Source organism: Anopheles coustani, chromosome 3 (genome assembly GCF_943734705.1).
Source record: "Anopheles coustani chromosome 3, idAnoCousDA_361_x.2, whole genome shotgun sequence".
Taxonomy (NCBI): Eukaryota; Metazoa; Arthropoda; class Insecta; order Diptera; family Culicidae; genus Anopheles; species Anopheles coustani.
Genome location: NC_071288.1, coordinates 31,236,607 through 31,255,827, shown reverse-complemented (window position 1 = coordinate 31,255,827; position 19,221 = coordinate 31,236,607). Strand labels below are relative to the sequence as shown.

Below are 19,221 nucleotides of genomic sequence, written 5' to 3'. Positions count from 1 at the left end.
TCGTTATTTACGTTGACAAACCGTTTAAAGTGAATTGGTAACCAAGAGTATGAGGTGTATATATAGAAAATCTGATTTTCTTCTGATAGATGAGACCGTGTATGCAACTTTCCTTTTGCAAGGCTCTGAGTTTCTTTTCGTTGGCGGGTCAACACAAATCAGGTGGTCGTTCTTTTAGTGTTTCGAAACATATTTATTTCTGGTTTACCATATTGGAAAACAGTTGTGTACGTTTAGTATTACATTGTCCAGATTTTGTTCGTGGATTCAGTCCCTTAATTTGTGCTAAAGGTTTTCGGGCCGTGTTACATAATAAGCAAACTGGCAACACCCATTAAAGTGATCTAAAAAAATATGGTCTATCGAAGCTGTTTCATTCTATATATCTAACCGATTTTATCGGTTAATTCTGGTGTAATACTTGAGGTTTTAATCCATTGCTTAGTCCTTTTATCGATAAATGGACTTCGGTAATTGTAATTCCTGAAACTGTGGTGATCGCCGAGGAACGATTGGACTGTGCGAAAAATGGTGTGCTACAGCTTCGGCCAACTACTACTGATCGCGACCACCGGTACCAGGACGAACCGAGATCCGAGATGTTACGTATTCATGCGAAACGCGCGCGAGAAGATCGCAGCTGCGATCGGATGCTGCGGATAGTGATTGTTCCGTTGTCGTGCGCTCGCGCGCCTGCGCCCCAAAATTCTCTGACACTTCTCGGTGAACATTGCGGCGGTATGTTGTTGCTCGTTGGCGAGGAGAGGGGTTTTCCGAGGTAGAAAAAAGGAAAACGACGTGCCCCACCCCGTTAAAAAAACATACGGAGCGTTATACACCGTCCATCGGTTCTGTCAGGATCTCCGCCTGCCGTTCGTCGAACGGTGTCAGGAGGTCCCGAGAGAACCATAGAGAGACTGATGTGATGTGTATGTGTGTGTGTGTGTGTGTGTGTGTGTGTGTGTGTGTGTGTGTGTGTGTGAGAGAGAGAGAGAGAGAGAGAGTGAGAGAAAGAGAGAGAGGGAGAGAGTCAGAGAGATGGGGAAAATCATCGGGAAAATGATCACGTGAGAGACAGAGAGAAGATATCGGGAGTTTCAGTTGAGTGTTCAGTGAACAATTTTGTTTTTGTCTCCCCATTTTCACACCCAAGGCCCAATAGGTTAAAGGAAAATCCTCGGCTTGCGAGCGGAGGATCGAGTTTTCTCTAGACCAAACGGAAGAGAGAAAAAGAGAGAAGTAGAGAGCGGGTGAAAGTGTGTGGAAAAGTCCGAGGTGGCCCTAGTGTTGTCTAGTTCAGTTGGCTAGTGTGCACGATAGCGAGTGCCAGTGCTTGTCGGACGACGGACGTGTGTGCGGCGTGTGCCATATAGCGAGCGAGCGAGCAAGCGAGCGAGCGGAGTGATCCAGCCCGAGGAAGAAAACAGGAATCCCCAGCGATACCCCAACCGAAATGATGGAGAACGGCGGATACGTCGGCCAGTACGGCGACGACGGGGGGTACATGGAGCAGGAGGAGGAATGGGAGCGGGAGGGACTCCTCGATCCGGCCTGGGAGAAGCAGCAGAAAAAGGTGAGTGGGGCGGAAAGGTGTCCTATGGTCGCCGAACGCGAGGATCGTTCGCGTGGGGCGATCAGCAGGGGATGAGCCCTTCAGTTCAGGGTCAACCTCCTCAGGTGTTGATGGCGATCATCAGCGTGATGACGTCGGGCTCTGGTGGTGACGGTGATAGTTGATGACGCAAAGAGGGTAGCAGAAATCCTAGAGTCCCGCCAACATTCGCAACATCGCGAATGAATCGTCATACGTCGTCTTCTGGGAACGCGCTGCGTCATCGAATAAGCAAATTCCGGAGACTCCACGCTGGATATGCGGATGCAACTCCTCAACATTCCGACACAGGCACACACCTGCCGCTGAACGTCCGTTCCGCCGTGCGGTTCGTGCAGGGTGAAAAGCTGCGATCCACGGCTATTTCTGCCAACAACACTTTCACGAATGTGTGATGTAACGCACACATTCCTCCACCCCGATGTCCGTCCGCTCGTGCTTCATCTCCGAGGTCCGTGACATTGTTGCGCTTCGCGTTCTGTGCGTTTGGGCCTTGCGTATCTGGGCTTGTGATTTTGACTTGGCGGAGGACACCCGCAACCTGATGAATTCCGAGTAGACTCGATCCAAGGTTGTGTGCTACAAAAGCGAAACGTTCATCCATTGTTTCTTTGTTTGCTTCTGCAATATTGTTGATCTGGGATGGTTCAGTTAGATGATTCTACTGCTAGATCCTCTATCCAAACCTCAATCTTTATATCGCAGTTGAAGTTCTGAGATTTCCCCAAATTTCTTGAAGTACCTAGGGAGATGCACACAAAGAGCTGCCTTCTCCTATACGGCTTGTTTGTGCCCCCGTCACGTTCTTGTGTTGGAATTCAAACTTTACAAGAATAAAGGTCCAATTCAACATCAAAACAAATGTCTTTCAACCTAGACACGCACGGTGGACATTTTATTTCAAGACTCTCTAATCCCAACATCGGTGGAGGAGCAAAGATTGAATTCTGCCCGGTAAAGTAGACATGCCATAGACTTCGGAAGAGGCGACTGTCAAATGATCATAAATCAATCGGAACGTGCGTACCACCGGGCAGTGGGCAATATATTTATGACTTTCTGTTTTTTTTTTTTTTTGAAGAGAAGGAACTGGATAAACACCGTCCAAACGAAGCGATGGTGGCGGTGCGTTGCAGTCTAAACGATCGATTGGGAATGGCCTCGTCCATTTCCCCGTTTGCCGCGGGCGGAACACCACTTCACGGTACACGTTCTTGTCACTGCTACCGCTGCTTGCTCCACTTCGGTCGGTTTCGGAAGGACCGCGATCTATTTTCGAAAGCGCCGTTAACATTAGAGCTGCGTGTTGAGGGGCTGCGAATCGCGGCTTCTTCCCGTACGATCGCCGTGCGTTGCGTGCGCCGTTGACTGCCTTTTCTTTTTGTTTTGTAGTAAGCAAAAAAACACAACCCGCCTCTTTCCTATCTCCCCCCGCCGCCCCCCCGGGTCGTGACGTGCCATTTTCCTTCCTTTCGCGTCCTGCCGCCGAGACGAAGGTTCGCTCCTTGGGGTGGGGTATTTTTTTTTTTTACTTTTCGGGGGCGAACAGATTTTTCTTGGCCACCGTTTTAAAACGAAAGAAAAAGTTTTGTTATGTGTACGCAAGCGCAAGAATGGCGCCATCCCGTAGGTTACAGTACCAGAGTTGAAAAGTACTGTGCGCCTCCATCAGTATCAGGTTTTGGTGTACTTTGAGTTGTTTGAGATTTTTAGGTTTTAGAAAATTGTTTTATAAAAACAAACATGTTGGCCAAGGCGAATTACTGCTTAGAAGAATCTCATAGTTCAATCTAGATTTTTGATTCGTCTATTTGGAAATAAACCATGAAGTCCTGAATTAAGAGCTCTAAGTACTTTTGTTAAATTCCGTTCAATATATATTTCAAAAATATTGTTTAATTTTTCCATCTCTAATAGCAAATACAGACCAAATATTGGCTCGAGTATCGATTATTTGCGATCAGTTTGCTTATTTGCTGGGAGATAAGCGCGACCAGGTCTCAGATACTGAACCTTATACGTTTTATCGGAAACGGGCGTGCCCGGCGCGGAATGTAGATGCACTTTTTGGCAAATACTTTGGTGCAAATATTGCAATTGCACTGGTGGTCGGTACATTCTTCCGTCGCCGCCGGGTGGATGGTAACGCTTGCCGACGATGCTGCGGGGCTTTACCCTGCTCTCGCGCCGTGTGATCGCTGGCATTAGTGCCGTCTCGTGGTTGTTTGGCCCGCTCGAGAGAGGGGGGCAATTAAATTCGGCCCCCGTCGAAGCAGAAGAAGGGCTCAATTTACTGCACGGTGCAGACCGTGGCATCTCGCGGTCGTGTCTCGCCATCGATGCCATCGCGAAAATGCGAGGGTCTTATCGTGCGCGGGTGAAGTATAATTAGGGGTCAGCGGGGGTTGAAGATTGGGAGCTGATGTATGCTGGCGCCTCGCTGGTGTTTGACGCCATTTAACCTCTTTTCTCTTGAGAGTATTGTTGTGCTTTTCTTCTTTCTGTATAAACTATCGGAATCGATCAACATTTCGTGCGACAGGCGGGGGTTTTGTCTGTTCTCTCTCTCTCTTTCTCACTCCATATTCTTGACTTCATGGCTGGATGGTGGTAAGTGAAGTAATCGTTCACGAGAATTGGATAACGGGTTACGAAGCGACAACGACGACGACGGTGACGACTACTTAAACCGTTCCTAGACGCACCCCGTTCCCCGAGGACGGAAGCGGGCGCACTTGCAACATCCAATGGTGGGACACGCGGGGCAGAGAAGTGTGTGAGTGTGCCTTGTGGCGGGGTGGGGTGAGTTTTACCACCCCTGAGAAAATGTGGTTAAGGACAACTAAAATTAGACTATGAAGCAGCACAACACCGAGCGTAGGCCAGAGGAAGGCGTGAGCAAGGCGGGCAAGTAAAGCAAAAGAAAAAAAAAAAGGAAAAAACCCAAACCAAGAGATCAACATGCGAAGGAAAATATCACGCACGAATACACTGCAAGTTGTTGAACTGTGGTTGACGATCATTCGCCCGACTTCGGCCTAATGGAAGGATTTTGTAGGAAAGCACCTTGTTCGACATTAGCCTGAGGGTAGGAACATGCATTGTTTGGCTCGCGTACCATATCTCTCTGCTAGGCGAGGGCTAGATTATGATATGTGCAATAGAATGTGGGCAACAATTATCCCCCCTTTGGGATTTCTTCCAGTCTCTTAACGAGAGCGAGAGACACGGTGACAGTTAGTATTTCAAGGAGCGATTTTTCCTCTTCACTATGCGCATGGGGCTTGTCGGTGGTTGAGCATTAATTTCCTACTGGTAGGTAGCTTCGCTCACGCTTAAGGTAGCGTAGCTGCGCAGGCGCTGGTGCGTCCTTTTGCGTGCTATTTGCGTACTCTGCACACACCGTAGCTCGTGGTGGCTAAAAATATCCACCAATATACATATCCACTAGTCGCCCGATGGCGGCGAGATCGTGTGTGAGGGTGTGCTCTTCTTGTAGCCACGAGACCCAGCGGTTCCCCTATGTGCTGTCCTGCCAAGCATTTTGCAGCATAAGAAGACACAGTATTACCCAGACAGCTTCATACTTTTACTCTGCCGTACGAAGGATTGGTAGAGTTTCTTGCGATTTGTCAGGCGGGAACAGAATGAGAAAAGGGAAAGAGATCGAAGGGATACTGTGTGCGTACGGAACACATTTTGACATTGGGGAATCCAAAATCACCACCTGTCCGACCTGGATATGAGATTGACTTAAGCGTAGACATTTTTCACAGTCACAAAGATCTTATACCTATTACTAAGGTTCTCCTGTGTCCAGACTCTTTAAGTTTTGTAATTAGTAGGCATGGAGATGACGGTTTCAATTTGCTTGCAAACAGTCGCTCCACACTCCCCAACATCATTCCCCATTACACAACGGTCATTGGAAGTGATCGTTCGGTGCTTCTGAAAAATAGAAAGCAAAAGCGCTCCGTCCAGGTTGTTGCACGCTGTACCGGCACAACATCTCCGGGGTGTGAGATTTTCGTACGTATTTTTAGCACTTTTTCCACGGACAAACCACCCCATTTTGGAGCGCTTTGGTGGAGCACGCGATGGGCGATGATGAGCCGAACGGTTGCGGAATCCCCGAGCGGTTTGGGGCATCATCGTCGTCGGCTTGCGTCGGCGCTTCGGATTGACCCTGCACGGAAGCCGGCCGCTGGATTGGAGGCTGCTGTGAAAATTTAGGTGGGTGTTAACGGATATTTGGGGATTCGTTTTCCACCCACCCCCCCACCCTCTCGGGATCAGCAGAAGCGCCGGGTGGTGTATGGAAAACGGACTCGCCCATGAACGCAAGACCAACGGAGGGAAGGCGGGAAAATTACAATCCCAGAAAATGTTCGACGTCCATACGGCGCGCGACCAGCGTTTCATGGTGGGGCAAAGCATGCGTTCAGTATTTATAGAACCGACAAGTTTTCAAAACGAACTTGGACCACGGAGAACCCCCCGTGTCCGAGGGGTGGAATGGGCCCCCGGGTGGTGGGGACAGGCGAAAAATATGCCGTAATTTTTCGGCCATCTCGCACGCCAGATTTTCCCATTGCCATCTCTCATCTCGCGCGCTGTCGTCGCCACCGTGTTTCGGTCGTCCTCGATTTCCGCTCGCTAGCGGAACCTGCTTGTTGGTTTCTGCTTGGTGGTCGCCTTACCTTTTGGGGGGCCTTTGGGAGAAGCGACGAACTGGTCATCACCCGATCCGATGTAGCCCACAAACGATACCAAGAGCGAAGCATTTATGAAGAAGTGATAGAAGTATGAACAATTAGCAATGGAAAATATCTTAATCTATGCAGGAAATTAACCGCAAACAAGTGTTGGTCCTAATTAAAACTTGCTTTTCAGTACAATGTGTTTTCTCTAACAACTATTCTCATCCCATTTCTCCTCTTTCTCCCTCTCTCGATGCAGACCTTCACCGCCTGGTGCAACAGCCATCTGCGCAAAGCCGGTACCTCGATCGACAACATCGAGGATGATTTTCGTAACGGACTCAAACTCATGCTCCTGCTGGAGGTCATCTCCGGAGAAACCCTGCCAAAGCCCGACCGCGGCAAGATGCGTTTCCATAAGGTAGGTGAACAGTATGCCGGAGGACCAGAATGCACTGATCCGAAACGACAGGCCACCCATTTGTTCTACGCTATATGATTTACGACACCGGGAGGATCTGTAATGCATCTTCGGCTGGCTTTGCGTCGGGGCCGTTAATAAATAACTGTCGTCGGTGATAAATGTCCCGCCGTTGCGTAGGGCTTCGCCGAAAAAAGTGTATTTTAAGCCGCCCTGAGACGCAACTGTCCGGTAGGTGCTTAGGCCGATTTATCAAACAAACCTGAGTGGATGCGAAGTGTTACGATGGCGCAGTTTTCGCAACGTCTGTATGAAAAATTACTTTCACAAAATTCTTTTCATGTAGCGGGACTGCACTGTTAACCTTTACATCTGATTGTGATAAAGGAAAAACTGTAGAGCAAACAACAAGTAAACAGTTTGACGTCAATATATTTGAATGTCATAGTCCGAATGTAAAAAAAAACCTACCGTTGTGTTGGAGCTCACGTTCGATTGAGATCTACAGTCAGCAGGTTATCAACATTGAACGTGAATATTTATTACTGCAAGCCAGGCAATCACCCAATGAGGTTATCTGGTGTTAATGTGCAACAAATTGGTCCAATATCTCTTACGATGGTGCGGTTCAACTGCTGGTTCGTCGTTTTGATTGATTACCGAACCACCCGTCATTCGCTTATCATCCATTTCTGTGGAAGCAAGTGAATCAGACCTGGCAAGGCAAAGGAGATACTGCTTGTATCGCACGACAGGAGAGCTCCTTGGTGTGAATCGGTGCTGCCTGTTCCTACGTCATCCATGTCACGCGTGTGTGTGTACGTGTGGAAGAGTACGTAAGGGTTTTCCCTAAGCTACCTTGACAGCACCTTAGACTTCAGCTAGAATCGCAGCTGAACTAGCAAACCGATTGACAGGTGAACAGGGCGGCCAAGGTCGTCGTTCAACTGGGCGGTGTTTCAGTTCAGCCGGGTGAACATGTGGCCCTTGCGAGAGATCTGTGGCCGGGTTTCACCGTCGTCGGATTCACCTTCGCTCACTTCGGGGAGGTTCAGAACCGATGGGCGGGGTGTGTGTTGTGTGCCCACGCGCACATGGCGAAAGCTGTGTGGACAGCTGACGACGGTGTGCGACCAAGCACAGACACTCGCACACACGAGTCTAATGGACCGAAGGTGTTGCTTATTTGGGCCATGGCACCATCCATCCCACCTGCAACCCATTTCTCGCTATGTTCGAGTACGAGAGATGGGGCAACAGGGACAACTCCCCCATTTTGGATCCTTGCGATCGTGCACAGCATAAAGGTAGCACAGCGGCAGCGGACAGGTACGGTCAATGTTATAATCTAATAAATCATTCGTGTCTTGGAATGCATCCAAAAGTGGCCCGACGAGGGAATGGGGGCCAAATGGGAAAATTACTACGAACAAATATTTCCCCCCCCCCGGCGCACTTCCATCCCATGCTCTGGGATTCGAATTCAAGGGTTTCCAACTGGCTACCTCTGCTGGATGCTGCTTGGCACGTGCTACTGAAAGGCGCCAGAAAGCGGAGGTGGTAGGACATTTTTGTTCAATGAAACTTTCGTTACCTGACTCATTAGCGCACGGTTGACAGATTTTAGGACCACACACAGCAACAAACACCTTCAAGAACGCGCACCACTTGTTGCTCCCCTTGCTTTGGCAGATTTTATTTGGCAGCTTCTGATTGAAACGGAAGGTCTTTCCTTTTGGTCGTTTTTCGCGTTTTTTTACTGGTGCCAAGGATGACAAAAATATTTAGGCTGTAGAACGAGGGGGAAAATAACAGGCGATGTTTTTCTGGCATGATTTCATTGCATTTAAAAATAATTTGAATAATTTCGTAGTAAATAATAACATTTGAAGTTAAAAAAACACATTACTAGTAATTTTGATTTGAAGGGCAAATCGAGTTGAGTGATTTTTCCGATAAAATCAGACTTATTTTGACGATGAACTCGGCGACTGATTCATCGGCGTAAGCTATTTATCGAATAAAATCAATCCAATTGATAAAAATTAAATATGATTCTGCATTATATATTAAATAATCGTAAATGTAAGGTTTTCGGGGTGATGCTTTAGGGTGACTCCACTACTTGGATGAGGTGATGCACCAAAAGTGATGCAAAACCTTACTTTTGTATGGGACCACACCAAACGCTCATCCCATTGCATTGCACTGATTGCCTTAGCAACAGGCTCGCTTGAGGGGAAATCAAAGGATCGCTATAGAAACCACACACCTCTTGAGGAGAAATGGAAGGATCGCTATAGCAATCATTTTTACTAAGTAAACTATCTCGCCTGGGGAAATCTACTGACCTGGGAGGAGAGGGTGAACCGGTTTACCGAAACGGTTTAAAAATTTGTAAATGGAAAAGAATACCATTACGCAGCTCCAGTCACGAGATTTATGAATGGCGTTAAATTGAACATGCGTTCCAGGGTTACACCATATCAGAAATATATTTTTTAACATGAGTTTAAGAAAATTTACTCGCATGGTTTTTCTCGCTGCTTGAAACAAAAAACAGGAAAAAATAACAAAGAAAAATTTCCATTAAAATGTGGAACAGGACATTAGCAGATACGCGAAACGCACGGTGTTACGTACAGGTTGAAACAAAAACAAGCAAAGCATACGCACAAAACAAAACCCATATAAACACAGCTGCACACAAATTACAAATAACGTGCTGTAGGTAAGTGGTCTTTTTCGAGTTTACGTAATATGCGATCAATTTCTGCATTTCCTGAGACACACCTAACAACAGAAACATAATTCACAGTGGCCTGGAACTTCACACAATAACGAAAGGTGATTTTGGTAGACATTTTGAAGCAAATGTAGTTTTTCTACTTAAGTTAGTTGTCTTTGCTTTTCAGTTCATAAGATTTGATTGTTACCATTTAATGAACAACGGCATGTAGCAAACCATTGGCGAATATCATATGTCTAGCAGGATTTTAAAGATGACCAAGTTTTTCCTTGAATTTTCTGTACAAACATTTTTTCAACCTTAATTAGGAACGGTATTTAAACATGCAATGGTCTGACTGTGCACACTTAATTTTAAACTGCAATGGTCTGATACTTATACGTAGTAAGATAATCGTACTTATACTGCAACATTTTTAACATGTACGAAATCAGTAGGAATCGAAAACGTATCCTTCATTGAAAGTAGGATATGTTATCAGATAAGCCGGGCAAGATAAATGAAGAAGAGTGTCCTCTTCCAAACGAAAACAAAACCATTGGCGTTTCTCACTCTTTGTATGTTATTCTATGTTTAAAACAACCCCTTTGAACAATTGGAACAACGGGCAAAGGAGATATTTTAATTTGATAGATAATGGAGTTTTAAATTATGCGAAATCTAAAAATTTCTTTTGCAATAAACCTATATTACCCGGGCACCGTATTTAGTAGGTAGAAAAGCCGGGACCGACTCATTATTCAATTATTGATGCTTGGAAAATGACGGGTATTGTCCCTGTAATTTTTCTTTGACTAGAATTGGCTTGATGATAGTTAAGAAATTATTATACCCCGTCAATGTAAAACACATTCCTCAAGTAAAGCCTTTAGTGACCAAAAGTACCTTTTCTGGCCCGTTAAATATTTCATTATCTTTCAGCCATGAGCATGTCATAAGTCAGCCGCTGAGCCAATATCATATCAGAATAACCGGGATTTGGATTAGCCTCTCACAGTTTGATAGAGCGGCTGAAACTTCAACCCGGGCTGAGTCTTTTAATACAAAAGGATAATATTATTTATTATTAATTCACTTGAGTTAAATACAAATTCTCTCCAAAATATTGGCCCGTCTAACCGGGCTAAGAATTTTAAGAATAAAATCGGGGATTTATTCTCAATTATTGGGCCATGGTCATGTCATAAGCCCACCATTGGGCTAATAGCATACCAGAAAACCCTGCAGAAGTATTACCCACTCTCAGTATGATACAACTTGAATCTTCTAACCGGGATGAAGCTTTGAGTAAAACAACGTTTTTCTTGGATCTATCGCAATTTTACTAGATTTTGATGCCACTTCTTTCATCAACATGGGCCCGTGTAACCGGGCCTTTTTACCTAGTATTCTAAAATCTTTTTTCACTCACTTTAGAGTTATCCCATTCCGTGAATCGTAAAATGGTGTTGTGTATCATTTAAATTATAAGTCTTAAACGGTTTAATTTCATAATTCTTATTTATCTTCTGAGTGCAATTACAGTTCATTGGAAAAATATTAAAATAAAAATCAATAAAATTTCATTGTATTCCTCTATGAATTTCCTCCTCTCGGCTTATGAAGGTCGAACTACGATAAATATCAATTGTTTATTTTAAATTAAAAATGCATGCTTTCTTATGGCATACCTTTTTATAAACGAATCCTACAAGGTTTTATTTTTGATACGAACCAATTTTATAGATCTTGGGTTATGATATAATTGATCAAGTACATAATTATGTCAGGATGTGTATATGACTTGTAATTAACATGTTCGGAGAATAAAGAAACTGTGATTTTGATTAATTTCCGCCATCCTAAGATCATGTTATGGGTTATGGGAACCTTATGTTTTGATGTTTATACCACGATAAATATAACCTTATGATTCGTCAAACTACATTTTAATTTGACCTGACGGCCGTTCAACCCCCGCCCGGTCGTCTCCGACACCAAGCTCCCTGCCTAGACGCGCGTGGTGAGACAGCATCAACCGTCCTGTGCACCATTGATGAAAAGTGAGCACCGTTTCTGGCGGCGGCCCTACCAGAGCACGACGACCGAAGAAGCGCGAAATGCTGCGCCGTGCTGGCAAGCAGCGAATATTTTAAGACTTCTGAATCATCCACCTGTTTTGTTGGCTTAATAATGAGATGGTGGGACCGGTTGGATGGGCGGCAACACAAACAGCCACAGCGGAACGGGGTCGGGAAACGACCGGACGACCTGGTATTATGCTTTCCCGATGGCCGATCACTTTCTTTCCCTTCCGTTGCGGACGGCAATAAAGACGGCGTGTGGGGTGTCTTTGGGGGGGTTCGTTGGGTGAGACATTTTTGGGTTCTGATTTCATCGCGCGAAAGAATCGCCAATGTAAACGGACCGACGGCACATTCTCCCAATGAACACAATGTTTGTGTGTGTATGTGTGTGTGTGTATGTGTGTGTGTGTGTCTGTGTGCCCTGTGCGTGAAGGGTAGTAATCGGTTTGCGCGGGAACAAATGCGCATGAACCACTTTCCGGCGGCTGGCCTCAGGAGAGACCGGTGGCAAACCCGATATCCCTGGTGATGGTTTTCCCTCTCTCTGGGGCGTCACGTCGAGCTGTCGCGCATTCCAACGCAACCCCGTTGGACCGCCATAGGTAGACATTCAATCTTATCGTGTTGCCCTTTCGTCGGTTTACCGCAATGCTGCGCCAACGCCGGTTCCGGCAAGTTTGCAGCCGATCGGCGGTGTTTGGGAGGTGGCACACAAAATCGGCGGGCGAAGGCCCGTGAGCCTAGCTTTGACAGTCTTGCTTGCTGCACAACAAAATGGAAGCTCCTGTGATGCTTCGATCGCCGGGTTTCAACCGCAAATGCCAGCGCACATCCTTAACGTCTAGCGTGTAATGCAATCCCAATAAATATGCCCGGTCACGGGAGCGAAGGAACCGATCGCGTTTCGTAACTCCCGAGGTGTCTCAAAACTTACGAATCCACACGCTGCACCACAACAGTTGCATCAATGCCTGCGCCAAAGTTAGGCAATCTGGCACGATCCGGTTTCGTAATCGATGCTATTTTTGTCCCGCCACTATTGCGATCGACAAGGAAAACCTGGGTTCGATTTATTGAACCCCGCTCTCGGTGACCGGGGGGGAAGGTGAAACATGCGGTGTACGCGTTGATTATTGTTATTGGAAATTGATCCGGGAAATGGCTATTTTGTTTCCTCCGAAAATCATCTACATTCCCGACTGATCACGTAAATAATTAGGTAATATTTTGTGGATTTAAACCGGAAAAGTAGAATGATATAGGATTTGAAGTAAACTTCTTAAACCTGTTTCAATTTGGCGCTTCATAAATCTGATTTGAAGATTAATGTTTCTTAATGCATTTTCCCTTTTGCCCTTCGCAGATCGCCAACGTCAACAAGGCACTGGACTTTATCGCGTCGAAGGGCGTGAAGCTGGTGTCGATCGGTGCGGAGGAAATCGTCGACGGCAACCTGAAGATGACCCTCGGTATGATCTGGACCATCATCCTGCGATTCGCCATCCAGGACATCTCGGTGGAGGAGATGACCGCCAAGGAGGGTCTGCTGCTTTGGTGCCAGCGTAAGACCGCCCCGTACAAGAACGTCAACGTGCAGAACTTCCACCTTAGCTTCAAGGTATGGATGATACTATTTCATCGAGTGTGCTAGACGGGTATTTATTTCTCCCTTTTCTCGCCTTTCACTCAACAGGATGGTCTTGCCTTCTGCGCCCTTATCCATCGCCATAGACCCGATCTGATCGATTACTCCAAACTGTCGAAGGACAATCCGCTGGAGAATCTCAACACGGCGTTCGATGTCGCTGAGAAGTATCTCGACATTCCACGAATGCTTGACCCCGACGGTAAGTTGCACGGTCGAAGATGATCTGCTGGCCAATGTCTGCGCCGGGAATGGTTACATTCTGCGGTCCCGTACGATTGACAGTGACATGTGTCACAAAGCATTTCTAGTGGGCCGACCACTACTAGCCCAACCATAACCGTTTAATGTTCCGCTGGTGATGGTGATAATACATATGTGGTATTTCTTTGCCTACGCCATTATCTAGATCTGATCAACACGCCGAAGCCAGATGAGCGTGCCATCATGACGTACGTGTCGTGCTACTACCACGCCTTCCAGGGAGCACAGCAGGTTGGATACGAATGCTTCAAGCCATACCGATTAGTGCCTGCTAAGCGTTGTTGTTGGCCTACCGCCTAAAAGAGTAACCCAAAAGCGTGCGGTCTTGATGTTTTTCCCGTTGTATGCGTCTTTTGTCTCGTCTAACGAATGGTTCTCCTGTTGCGAATTTCGTGTTTGTTCGAGTTTGTATGATGTTTCCTAAAAACTACTAACCCGTTATCGTGATCGGTTTTGTCCGGGAAAAGTAGACCATATGGTACAACCTGATGGCGCCGGTGGTGTTGTTGCTGCTATCTGCTTAGATTGTGTAACACTTGCGGAGAGGTGTTGCTACGACGCAAGTGAACCTACTGACCAATTTCCGTCGAACCATACATCTTTTTAGACCACCTTGACACACAGAACAAGCTAGAAAATGTGAGCTACAAAAATCAAGCACAATAAGCCTCTCTTCTAAAAACGATACTTCTCAGACGTCAGCATGACACATCTTTCCTCCGAAAACTGACAGACATTCTACACCTTCGTAACAATCACTCATCAATGGGATGCTTTACGGGCGTCATTGCAAAAAAGCGCGCGTGGAGGCAACAACACCACTAGAATCGGCAACGGTTGTTGCTCGTAGCGTCAAGCCGTTGTTTGCGGTCCATCGGGGTTTTTTTTTCTCTCGTCTTGTTTGTTCCTCCGGGCTTAAGTCTATTTTTACAGGTCATCTGAAGGAAAAACTGCGTCCGCCGATTGCCGACCGATTGGTGGAAGCTGTTGAATAACTTAACCACAAATTTGAACCCGAATTGTTTGTTATTTCAGATTGTTCATTCAGTGCTAACCATAGTCATAAGCGAGAAATGTGTTTTAATCTTACTACCAGTAACCGAACCTACTTACCACTCGACTGCGTTGGGTAGGGAATTGCGTTTGTTACATGCCCTAGTTCCAGCCATTGTTTTTAAGTGTTCTTGTTGTAAACCGTTGTTGTGAGTGTATTTTTTCTTTTTCTCTTTTTTTTCTTTTTTTTTCTTTCTCTCCTATTGCTTTCACCCGCGCGCGCGCTGTGCCTTGTCTCATTGTCTGCCAACAATTACACTCGCACACACATAAAAAATATATTTAAAAAAACACGAAATCAACAAACGCCACGACACACACCTGCGCGACACCCTCATACGACAAATCTAGACTTACAAAACACCGCCATGCCCGATGAACGCGCCGTTATGACATACGTTTCATCTTACTACCATTGCTTCAGCGGGGCCCAAAAGGTCTGTTGTTACTATTTCTTAAACTGCAATATTTGTTTTAAGACACACATTTTTTCCATCATATACTAGCGCCAGCGTACGGCTCAGCTATTTTTTTATGTGTTTTGAGATGTTTTTTTAAAGTTTCGATTGTGCTTTTTGATTCAATTTATTTTGTTGTCAAAAGATATTTTGTTTTATGGTTTATGTTTTTGCTAAAAGCACATTTTTATAACGCTTGATAGGGGTTTCTGTATATGTTGTTAAGTAAATGTGTTATAATTTTGTCAATTTTATTACAGATTTGTCCCTGCCTCGGGCAATAAGTTTGTTTGTGTTGTTTTCTTCTTTGATGGAATATACTTAACAAACTGCAGGGCTTTTTGTGTTACTGTTTATATAGTAATAGTATTTTAAGGACTAGAGCGCACATTTAAATTTTCCGGATAAAGCCAAATTGTCACAAGAAAAATTTAATGTTCAATTTTCATATGGTTGAATAGAACTTTTCTAGTTTATAGGATTTATTAAACACAGCACTTTGGAAAAGTTAGATAGAACATGATAACTTGAGGTGTTTAATTACAAATGATTTCAAAATCCTTATGTGTTCAACCAATTTTACCATCTCTCGGTGTAAAGCTAATGTAAATCCTTAAGTTTGTATTGATAATGTTGGCAACAACACGCGCTATGATTTGTAAAATAGTTCCACCGTGGAAAAACTGTACGCTATGATCAGGAAACTTTTTAGAGAAATTTCAAATTACGTAAATTAGCTATTGCGTAAAAGATGTTGTTTGGGAATTCTAATCGCGGTTTTAATTTCTTTCGATACGATAACTCTAGGCTGAGACCGCTGCCAACCGTATCTGCAAGGTGCTGAAGGTCAACCAGGAGAATGAACGACTCATGGAGGAGTACGAGCGATTGGCCAGCGATGTAAGTATTTTGCATCGTGCGACGTCCATAGTCGATGGTGTGATGAACTGGGATCCTGTTTTATTTTACTAGCTTTTGGAATGGATCCGCCGTACGATGCCGTGGCTCAACTCGAGACAATCGGACAGCACGCTAGCCGGCGTGCAGAAGAAGCTGGAGGAGTACAGAACGTACCGCCGCAAGCACAAGCCGCCACGCGTTGAGCAGAAGGCGAAGTTGGAGACGAACTTCAACACGCTGCAGACTAAGCTGCGTCTGTCGAATCGCCCGGCGTACATGCCGACCGAGGGCAAGATGGTGTCGGACATCACCAACGCCTGGAAGGGCCTCGAGCACGCCGAGAAGTCGTTCGAAGAGTGGCTGCTGGCCGAAACGATGCGCCTGGAGCGCCTGGAACATCTGGCGCAGAAGTTCAAGCACAAGGCCGACACGCACGAGGACTGGACCAAGGGCAAGGAGGAGATGCTGCAGTCGCAGGACTTCCGCAACTGCAAGCTGAACGAGCTGAAGGCGCTGAAGAAGAAGCACGAAGCGTTCGAGTCGGATTTGGCCGCACACCAGGATCGCGTCGAGCAGATTGCGGCGATCGCGCAGGAGCTGAAGTGAGTAGAATCTTCAGTGGCCATCGCGTAGCTGTGGTTTTAACGATCGGTATCCATTTTGTTTACAGCACTCTGGAGTATCACGATTGCGCTTCGGTGAATGCTCGCTGTCAGCGCATCTGCGACCAGTGGGATCGCCTGGGCGTGCTTACCCAGCGCCGCTGCCAGGGACTGGATGAGGCCGAGCGCATCCTTGAGAAAATCGATCTGCTGCACCTGGAGTTTGCCAAGCGTGCGGCACCGTTCAACAACTGGCTCGATGGAGCCCGCGAGGATCTCGTGGACATGTTCATCGTGCACACGATGGAGGAGATCCAGGGCCTGATCCAGGCCCACGATCAGTTCAAGGCAACGCTCGGCGAGGCGGACAAGGAGTTCAATGTCATCATCGGGCTGGTGCGTGACGCCGAAGCGATCGTTAAGCAGGAACAGGTGCCCGGTGGTCTGGTTAACCCCTACACCACCCTGTCGGCCGATCTGATCAGCCGGAAGTGGTCGGAGGTGCGAGCCCTGGTGCCGCAGCGCGACCAGACGCTGGCGAACGAACTGCGCAAGCAGCAGAACAACGAGATGCTGCGTCGCCAGTTCGCCGAGAAGGCGAACGCCGTCGGACCGTGGATCGAGCGGCAGATGGACGCCGTGACGGCCATCGGTATGGGCATCTCGGGCTCGCTCGAGGAGCAGCTGCACCGTCTGAAGGAGTACGAGCAGGCGGTGTACGCGTACAAGCCCAGCATCGAGGAGCTGGAGAAGATCCACCAGTCCGTCCAGGAGTCGATGATCTTCGAGAACCGTTACACGCACTACACGATGGAGACGCTCCGCGTTGGCTGGGAACAGCTGCTGACGTCGATCAACAGAAATATCAACGAGGTAAGAGATCCGTTACCATGGTTACGAGGTAAACACCTGGTTAAATTATTTTTCAAATTTTTCCTCTCTAGGTGGAGAATCAGATTCTGACCCGCGACTCGAAGGGTATTACACAGGAGCAGCTGACCGAGTTCCGCTCGAGCTTCAACCACTTCGACAAGAACCGAACTGGCCGGCTGGCGCCGGAGGAGTTCAAATCGTGCCTGGTTTCGCTCGGCTACTCGATCGGCAAGGACAAGCAGGGCGACATGGACTTCCAGCGCATCCTGGCCGTGGTCGACCCGAACTCATCCGGTTATGTGCAGTTCGATGCGTTCCTCGACTTCATGACGCGAGAAAGCACCGACACCGATACGGCGGAACAGGTTATCGACTCGTTCAGAATTTTGGCATCCGACAGGGTAAGTAGTAGCCACCACAGAGTAAGGTTTACCACCGAGACTTGTGTTTAATCGACCTCCCTTCTCCCTCCATCAGCCTTACATTCTTCCCGATGAGCTGCGCCGTGAGCTGCCACCGGATCAGGCGGAATACTGCATCCAAAGAATGCCACCGTACAAGGGCCCGAACGCCATCCCCGGAGCACTGGACTACATGTCCTTCAGTACGGCGCTGTACGGTGAGAGTGACCTCTAAAAGTCGATGCCGTCGACGAGGTTGATGACCGCACGACACGCGTTTGCGGTGGCGCACTAGCGCCGGGACTGGCAGCTGCAACAACATTACTATACTGACGACATGATACGTTGCGATACGTTACGAATGCATGTCCCTGCCGGGGCCAACAACGGTTGATTCACCTCCTGTTTTTATTGCCGTTTTTTTTTTAATTATTATTATTTCTAACGTCATTACGAGAGATGTTCCGCAAGGATGTTGATGGAAAGCAACCAATCCCCAAAAAGAAAAAAAAAAAACAATTCGCCATTATCACGCAGCCATTATTCGGGGCGCAGGGTCGGTCGCTACCGGTTGGCGTGGATTTGTGTTTAGGATCTTTTTAATTTTTCATTTTACCTTCGTTTTGTTTGGTGGTAGTAAAAGAAAGATCATCCTCGCGATAGAGAGAGAGAGTCAATAAAATCGAAAGAAAGAATGATCGAGTGTGGGAGAAATGGCGAGTGAGCGCGGCCAAATCGAGCAAAGTCATACAAGATACAGATATGGAATGAAAAGGAGGGGGGAATAGTGCACTTAAGGAACAAACTGGCAACGGGAGCTGCGAAGAACACCACTATATGGAGACAATCGGAACAGGGGGAGAAAAAATGAGAACAAAAACAACAAGCAGTGCGCGAACCCTAATCACCCGACGAAGAGATAATGAATGAGAAACCATTTTATTTTATTGCATATTTATTACGATTATGATTACGATTATTACTATTATTATTATTATTTTCTTTTTTCTTCAACAAGATGATGATAATGATGATAGTGATGACGAGAGAGGGATAGGGAAGGAGAGATCGATGGGTGATCGTCGACAAACAAACAAGAAGAAGAAACAAAAAACATCAATTGATGAATTCTTTGGAACTCTTATTTATATAATAAAAAGAAACACACAAAAAAAGGACAAAGAACAACACAAAAATATACAAAAAAAAACAACAACAACAACTAAACCTTACAACACAATTCTAACAAACCAAAGTGTGCAACAGTTTTCCTCTTTCATTATGATTTGGTTATTTCTCCTTTTGGCTTGGCTAGGGGTAGGGGGAGAAAAGGGATCTAGGGTTGTGGTCCACTTTGTATGCTTGTTCTGGATATTCAGATACTTTTAACCTGTTTAAAAAGGAGCTTCTCATTTATTTCTTTTATTTTAAAGGGCCGCTTTCACGAATTACCTTTAGTGATCGATTACAAAACGCA

The 19,221-nt window shown here is 46.3% G+C and overlaps 1 protein-coding gene across 1 annotated transcript; it reads left to right on the top strand.

Annotated features, from left to right (window-relative positions):
• Positions 1-611: 611 nt before the first annotated feature.
• LOC131261516 (alpha-actinin, sarcomeric) lies at positions 612-18,404 on the top strand. The gene is made up of 11 exons (XM_058263572.1): positions 612-738; positions 1,154-1,573; positions 6,572-6,733; positions 12,912-13,166; positions 13,242-13,395; positions 13,603-13,688; positions 15,776-15,868; positions 15,941-16,470; positions 16,539-17,343; positions 17,415-17,744; positions 17,821-18,404. The coding sequence occupies exons 2-11, from the start codon at positions 1,454-1,456 to the stop codon at positions 17,977-17,979; spliced, it is 2,694 nt and encodes an 897-aa protein (XP_058119555.1). The 5' UTR covers positions 612-738; positions 1,154-1,453; the 3' UTR covers positions 17,980-18,404.
• The last annotated feature ends 817 nt before the right edge of the window (positions 18,405-19,221 follow it).